This window comes from Mustela nivalis (genome assembly GCF_964662115.1).
Source record: "Mustela nivalis genome assembly, contig: HAP1_SCAFFOLD_595, whole genome shotgun sequence".
Taxonomy (NCBI): domain Eukaryota; kingdom Metazoa; phylum Chordata; class Mammalia; order Carnivora; family Mustelidae; genus Mustela; species Mustela nivalis.
The window spans coordinates 384,685-392,675 of record NW_028136067.1 but is presented as its reverse complement, the minus strand read 5'-3'; the positions used below and the strand labels follow the sequence as shown (position 1 = coordinate 392,675).

At 51.2% G+C, this 7,991-nt stretch overlaps 1 protein-coding gene across 1 annotated transcript; it reads left to right on the top strand.

The window, feature by feature from the left end:
- The first annotated feature begins 1,305 nt into the window (after positions 1–1,305).
- Positions 1,306–7,245, top strand: LOC309857287 (spermatogenesis-associated protein 31E1-like). The gene is made up of 4 exons (XM_082750040.1): positions 1,306–1,570; positions 2,313–2,370; positions 2,923–2,983; positions 3,237–7,245. Exons 1-4 carry the CDS (start codon positions 1,385–1,387, stop codon positions 7,180–7,182), a joined length of 4,251 nt encoding a protein of 1,416 aa, XP_082606166.1. The 5' UTR covers positions 1,306–1,384; the 3' UTR covers positions 7,183–7,245.
- Positions 7,246–7,991: the final 746 nt, after the last annotated feature.

Genomic DNA, 7,991 nt, shown 5'->3' with positions numbered 1-7,991 from the left:
GAGGAAAGGGGAAAGATCAGGGCGGTCTCTCTGCTTGGTGGTCCCATAGGTGGACCCCAACCGCATATGAGGTGGACTGGTAAGGGCATCTCAGGACTGAGAGTCAAGTTTAGGGGACAGATGGGGACGGGGAATTCCACATCCTCCACATCCGATGGGGGTAGGACGGTCTTCTTCCCTGGTTCCCCTTTATCTGTCTGCTCTGGTTTTGGTCTTTGACCTGCCTTAGAGGGAGAGAGATGGTTTCATTAGCAGGGGAAGGTGGGACTTGAGCCATGACGGTGGCTCTTCTATCAGATATCACCAGGCCACAATGTAAGGTATTTGGTCTCGATGTAGATTGAACACCTCACTCAGGGTAGAATAGATCTGAGCCTAGGCAAACGTTCCTTCCGGCAGCCACCCTGTGGGCCACTCTAACTGGCAGAGTATTTTTAGTGTTCCGGGGAAACCTTGTCACCTGACTGGGTGGCTTTACCTTGAAAATCCTTGAAATGTTCAAGAACAAGACCTAGGGGTTTCACAGGTCCCTTACTCTCCACTTGTCCCATTTCTCCAAATACAACAAACAACACAACAGACAAGAAAAAAACAAGGCAAAGACAACCACAGGCCCAGCAATTCCCATCCAGAGCCCACTGATGGTGGGGACTTTCTTGGTCCCTGACAAACCAGACAATGGACAAAAAAAAAAAAAAAAAAAAAAAAAAAAAGCTAGAGTGAAGACAAAAATAATATGTTTAACTAAAACTACAATAATTAGTTAAAAGATTTATATTTTAAAAAGGTTGTGACATCAAAAACATTAAACATGTGGTTCCCCACAGTATAGAACTTCAACAGTTTACATCAATGGAAAAGTCATCCACACAGAAAGTCAATAAGAAAAACATCAGTCTTAAATGAACCATGTATACTGAGGTGAATGGATAAAGATATCACACAAATCAATACTATTCAGCCATAAAAAATAATGAAATGGTGATGGTTGTGGTAACATGGAGAACCTTGAGAATATTTTGTTAAATAAAATAAGAGAAAGACAAATACCATATAGTCTCACTTGTATGTAGAATTGGGAAAAAAAAAAAAAAGAAACAGATTCATAGATACGGAGAAGAGATTGGTGTCTGCTGAGGGGAGGGACTTGGAGGCCTGGGAGGGCGGAGGGATAGAGCCACAGGGTGGGGCTCCCTCCCCCTCCCTCAGGAGCCCTTTGTGACCAGACACTAGCTCTGTGATGTGGGCCTGGGCCTTGTATCTGCACCTCCACACCCAGGGCTCAGTTGTCTGAGGACAGCAGTGTGGTTGGACGCTAAGTCTCAGAGCTCAGTTGTCTGAGGGCAGCAGTGCGATCAGACATTAATGTCTGCTGAGGGAAGAGATGGAATATTATCTCTTCCCTCAGCAATTCTTTTTTAATGGTTGGCTGAGCTCCAGTCCCATTATCTGGGCAGTTAATGTCATCTTTGCCCTTGTTTGTGGGATAGGGCTCTTTGTATATTTAGTTTCTTATTTCCAGCCTGATCCATCCTCACCACCAGGGAAGAAATACAGGAAGAGCGGGAAGGTAAGGAACCCTCGGACCAGACCCAGCAGAGTATGATTCTATCTTCTTTTCTATTATTCCTTCCACTTTTCTGAGTCACTGGAGAGACTCCTGAAATGGGAAAGAATAGAATGGGTATTCTCAGGAGAGAGCAGACCACCATCCATCCAGGACAAGCCAGACTCAGCAGGGGTTAGAGGGACACGAGGATTTCTCCCTGAAGATCTCGGGCCAGAATCCAGGTGTGGTGGAGGGGTCCAGGGCAGTGTCCCAAACACAGTGACCGGTGGCCAAGGACCAGAGGCTAAAAGCTGCCTCTGTAGCGGAGGTCAGGCCCCTGAGCACTGTGTCACCAGCCACGGTCCAAGGACAGGTATTTCAGGTGAATGTTCCCCCTTCAGGGCTGATTGAGGGCAGTACTGAGCCCAGGAGGTCCCAAGCAGCAGCTAGAGTGGGGCTCTGGCCTTGGAAAGTGGGGTCCTATGTGAAAAAGTCCAGTTGCGCCACCAGGTCTGGTATTGTGTGTGTTTCTTGAGCAGAGGAACAGTGGCAAACTTCTCACATAGGATATCCTTCTGTACATTCTTCAAAGAAGGAAAACTGGAAATATTTGTATCCATTTTGAAAAGGAAATGAGTAAAACTAAAGAAAATCACAATCCGCCCACCCCCTTAGTTAAATATAGGAAGTCACACTACTCATGAGCAGTGAGCACCTGCTGCTGGGCTGGGGGTCCCAGCCTCCCAATGTTCTCTTATCTCAGTACCAAGCAGAGCCACGGAGGAGCATCAACAGAAGCCAGAGAAGCCAGACTCTGAAAGGTGAGTGTCCACCACTCACCCCTGCGTGCCCCAGTTACACTGTGCCCCCTGCTCTGAAACCCGGCCCCACCACCTCCCAAGACACCAGGGCCTGAGCCCATCCCTCAGGAAACAGAGCCCTGGGAGGCAGGTTGGGGGCTCCTGGGAGGGAGATCACAACCCACCCAGAGGCTTCCCAGATTCTGCACCAGAACAAAGCCCTGAGGGGCTGGAAACGGGTGTCGCCCAGCAGGGGCCCCAGGGCCTAGACTAGGGGCAGGACCTCCTTCTTCTACTGTTGACAAGCTGTTCAACTCAGCTCAGATTCCTCTGTAAAGCCATGCAGTCCTTCCTCCCCCAGCAAGGTCATGAGTGAGAAAACACTTTGGAAAAGACAAAGTAATCCCCAAAATGAACCCTGTAATCACCGTGTGGGCACGTGACCTTTGACAGTGCTGTTTGGGGCTTCCAAGTCCAATCCCCCAAAGGTTTCCCCTAAAGGGACATTATACCCAGTCTCCTGTAAGACACCTGGGCCCCCGCCTTCCCCTTGACCCAGTCTCCTGTTTCCAGCTTGCAGAAATTGCCTGCACGAGCTGGAAGAGTTCCGCAGTTTAGTCTCTCTTCTGCAAAGGTAATGAATCTGCCCCCCTTATCACCTGGGTAGGCCTCCCCGAGTCTGTGGTGTGACCCCCAGGGCTGCAGGGAACCGGCCTCTGGGGCTGCTTGCGGGTGCTGGGAGGAGCCATGGGACAGATTGTGACCAAAGCCCCAGGCTGAGGGACAGCAAGAGCATTGTGATGTGGGTGTGGGGCGTGGAGAGCCATGGGGTCCTCTCCCGGCCCCAGGCTGCTGCAGCGACAGCTCACACCTCTTGTCTCCCACAGCCACCTGACAAGGGTCTCTGACCAGGGGGGCTTTCACCAGTCCTTACATCAAGCAGCCCCTGGTCAGGTGTGCCAAGGGGCACCAGCTGGAGCCCATCAGCCATGCAGGGAGCCTGTGGAAGGCGCTCCTCCTGCCGTGGCCTCATCACCTGCTCGTGCTCCACTGACAGGGCCCCCTCGGCCTCTGGCCTCCACCCTGCCAGTGAGACCTCAAGAAGAGCAAACTAACTTTAAAAAAATCCTACCAGACACAGTGAGAAAGAACTTTCTTCCAAGTCATTCCAACTGGGCCTCTCTCATTCCAGCCATCTCAGGCCTTGGCCATGCCAGCTACCCCATTTTTTCCTTTTCCTGGTGGTGGGAAAGTACCAAGTCCTTGTTCTTGCCTGGCACATTACAGCACAAGTGCCAGCAAGAACACGTGTCCTGCCACCCACCAGATGCCTCGTTCTGGGCTGGCCTTGCTAACAGGCAGATAGAGATTCATAACCCTCCATTTGTCAATTCGGATGTCCAGAAGCTCCTTGAACTACTAATCAGCAAAAGGGTAGAACTGAAGAGTTGGAAGGAGAAAGAAAAGGTTGGGTCAGTTTTCAAAAAGTGGTGCCCAGATGACCACGTGAGCTTCTGGGGGACTCTGTGGAAGCTTCTGGGTACTGAGCAGACCACCACCACCCCACCATCCTTCTGGAACATGAAAAACAAAGCAGAGCCACTGGCCCAACCTCAGCCGTTCTCATCTCCCAAGGTCTTGGAAGACCACTTGCAATGGAAACGCAGCCAGCTCTTCTGGGGTCTCCCCTCTCTGCACAGTGAGTCCCTGGTGACCACTGCCTTGTTTTCTACTCACTCTTCTCCACTACAGTCTCCCTCTGTTTTATTCAATGGGACCTCTAATTGCTTGCCCGTTCTAAACCAGGATCAAGTATCTTCACAGTTTTCCCATGCCCCACCATTGTTCCACCGTGGGATCCAAACTCAACCCTCAACACTAACCTTGCCCCAGCCCCAAGTCCCCCTTGCACCCTCTGTCCCAATAAGACCACCTTCTCTCCCATCCCAGAGGAGGACCAGTAGGGTATCTTTTGCTACATCCCAGAAAAAGACACAATCCTTCACCCCAACTAAAATGCAACATCTGGAGTGGCCCTTGTTGCCAAAGCAACAAGGAAGGGGGAAGACTTTACCCACTATGGAGGAAAGATCTCCAAAATTCTTTAGCCAAGTCCCTCCCAAGCTTCTAGAGGACCACCAGGCCTCCCGGGCCCACAGATCAGGTTCTACCTATCAAGGGGACTTTGTCATCTTTAATATCCAGAAGCCACAGCTTCAGAGGAAGCTCAGCAGGGATAAACAGCAAAGCTGCTTGCCCCACAAGGTTCAGCTGTCTCTGGAACTGAGGTGGTCTCAGGATGAATCCCCGGGAATGAGTCAGGCACAGAGAGAGCAGGGGCTCTCAAGGCCCTTTGTGTTTAAAGGTAAAAGCAGCCAAGCTACATGGAGGACCAGGTCCAGATACTACAGGAAGTATAAAGCAAGATTCAAACTAGAGAAGAACTTTGGTAAGGGTCTATGGCAGTGTCTGAAGAGGACACCAACAGGTCTCTCCAGGATCTCAGCTAGATTCCCAGTGAAGGTTCTGGGAACCAACTCTGAGAAGGAGTTTGGAAGACCCTTAATAGGGGCCTTGGAGGGTGATCCAGGAAAATACTTAGCCAGGGGCCCAGACAAGAAACATATAGAAAAAACTTTAAAGGTTCATTTACACAGGAAATTAGGACAGATCAGTATAGGTCTGATCCCTGTGACTGTGCGTCGATCCTGGTTTGTGGCCAGCCATGCTTTACCCAAGTCCCAACCCCACATGGCTATCAGAAATCTAGCACCCTTAAAGGATCAGGAGCTCTGCGTAAACACCTCCCATGAGCTGTCCTTCCTTTGTCCTAACACTCAGCAGAAGCTGGAAACACACATCATAAGTTTTCGAGTGAGGCGTAAGTGGGACCTACCTCTCCAAACTGTTGAGCCCACAGATCTCAAACTACTTGAAGCTCAACATTTGCCTTTTCCCCAGTCCCCCTTTCCATGCTCAGCCACCTTTGTACCTGGGGCCCCCTCAAAAGCCAAATTTTACAAGTTCTTGGGGAAACCACCTCAGCCCCATCCAGAAGAGAAGGGTATAACTGAAAAGTCTGATCCCACTTCAGGGAGTCCCCTGCCTGTTCCCTCACCCATACGTGAGCAAATCCAGCAGGCCCTGGGAAGGACTTTACCTGGTGATGGCCATCAGTCCTCAAAGACGTCTTTATCAAGACAGGAGGGCAGTTCACCTTCTTGGGCCTCCATTCTCAGCCTCCCAAACAGAACCCTGCACAGCAAGACTGGTATGGGGGCCAAGAAAGACAACCTGGAACCAAGTCCAAGTTTAGCAATGGCCAGGGATGAGCTAAAAGAGAGTGGGGGTCAGGCCTCACCAGACATGGTAGCAACACTGAAGATGAAGCTCAGGTCCCAATCTCCAAGGTCTGAAGGGGCCACAGAGGCTATGGAGGCCAAGAAGGCTCCTGCTTGGAAAGTTGTCTTAAGACCCAGTGGGCTGGCCAACAAACCAGCCATTTATGTGGATCTGATATCAGGATATCCAGGTGCTAGGAAAAGCCCCTCACCATCTACAGTGTTGGTTGCTCAAGATCCAGAGGAGGTAAGCCTTGAAACAAAGGTTAGTAAGGTTGAGCTCCAAGAGAAGATAGAGTCGGAGAACCAGCCTAAAGGCTCTACCACTAGTGAGCTTCCTCAAGATTCTCCCAGTGACCTCCTCCTTCCAGACTTTGCCACTTGTGTGCTTGTTGAAGACAGTGGCACCAATGTGCTCCCACCAGACTCTCACACTAATGCTGTCCTTGCTGCAGACAGCTTCACCACTCAAGAGTCACCCTTCTGTTCCCAAATGGAACGTGCCAGTGGAGAGACACCATCTTCCCCGGTGTCACATAACCTTAGCTCAAGTGGATCAAGCAGTGAGGGGCAGCAAGAGCCCTGTGGACCAAAGGTTGAGGAACCAAGTGACAGCCAGAGCAACAAAGAGACCACTGATGAGGGAAAGGACGAGAAGAGACCCAAACCAGAAGAGAATGAAGACAGGTGTGCAGAACCATTGGCAATCAGGGCTTCCCAAGCTAGCAAGATAGGCCACCCTCCCCAGGTCAGAGGATCAGGAGAGAGCCTTGGGAGCAAATACCTCCGGCTCATGCCACCGGAAAAGGGACATGTTTTTCCGGAAAGCCACTTTAGACAAAGGATGAAAAACTTTATGCAGTGCCTTAATCCCAATAAAAAGAGCAAAGGACTGGAAGGCCCCCTTCAAAAAGGCAAGCCTGCATCGACTTCTGCCCCGAGCTGGGTACCAGTCAGAAGCAGATCAGTTATGGACAACAGGGCTGCCGAAACTCAGACGGTAGTGACAGCCGTGAGACAAATCCTGATGGAAAAATTGGGACTCCACCAAGGAATTCGGGCCTCAGAGATGTATCAGCACAAGGAATTGCAGGCCCCAGTACATAGGCATTCTTGCCCTCACAGGGCTTTCGCCTCTACAGACCAGAAGAGAATGATGGGAGGAATAGCCTCCAATCAGCAAGGTACCTCCAAGGGCCATAGCTGCCCTAGCAAAAGCCAGCTGACCAGAGACAGGAATGGTGAATGGAAAAGCCTCCCCAGGAACCTGGGGTCCCCAGGCAGACCCAGCCAGCACCAGCCGATGGTGGCAGGTGTCTCAGGTCGAGTTCACCATTATCCTACATGCAGTTTTCGAAAATATGCCTCAACCTATCAGGCAGAGAACGCTTCACACATCTTTTCTGGTCAGAAAGATTTCCCTCAAGAAAAAATCGAGTATATGCAAAGAAAGTCCATTTTTTCCCATATTAGCACATCCTCTGTGTGCTAATGACTTCCCCATGCCACAATTTTGTCTCCCAAAAATATATGTTTGGTGTTTTTTCTCTCAGGAGTGGTGCTGGACTTTGTGTGTGCCCTGCTTGGGTGGAGGGGATCAGAGTTTTCTCTCCCCAAAGGCCTTCTTTGGTTTCCAGAATGATGGGGCCTTGGAGGGCCAGGGACCTTGGGGTCCACCCTGTCCCCTTCCTCACACACATTCCATTTCCACGACAAGGTGAACAAGACCCAGAGTGGGACCTTGCTCTGCCCATCCTCTCCTGCTTTCCTTCCACCTGAAATTTGTGTGGTTGTAGGGAGGGTCTGCTGAGGCATAAATCCCACTCAGGCTCCAGGAAGACAGAGTCTTAGATCAGAGTGGGGCCTGCAGTTGGGAGACGCAAGGCTGGCCTTGAGGGCAGAGGTGAGAAATCATGCCCCCATCCACGTATCCTGTGGGGAGTAGAGGACGGCCATCCCAGGAGCCTTCTCACCCCCAGATAATCTCATCTTAGCTCCATGCAGCCCCTCTTACACTCGGAGCAGCAAGGGATGAGCTCTCTCCCAGCACTGAGGGTGTGTGGGATGCCACAGAGACCCCTAGGCACCAGCCTGCCCAGCCCCAGGGCACTGAAGGGGCCTTCTCACCAGCACCCCCTTCCCCTTCTGGGGGATGGGTGGGGTGTGGCTGTTGGCAGGGGGACCCTGTACTTAGGGTGGGAGGCCAGGAAGAAAGCCAAGTGTCAGGGTAAGCCCATGCCTGGTGTGACGACTTAGGACCCTTTGTGTCCCACTGCCACCTACAGGCCCAGAGGGGAGAAG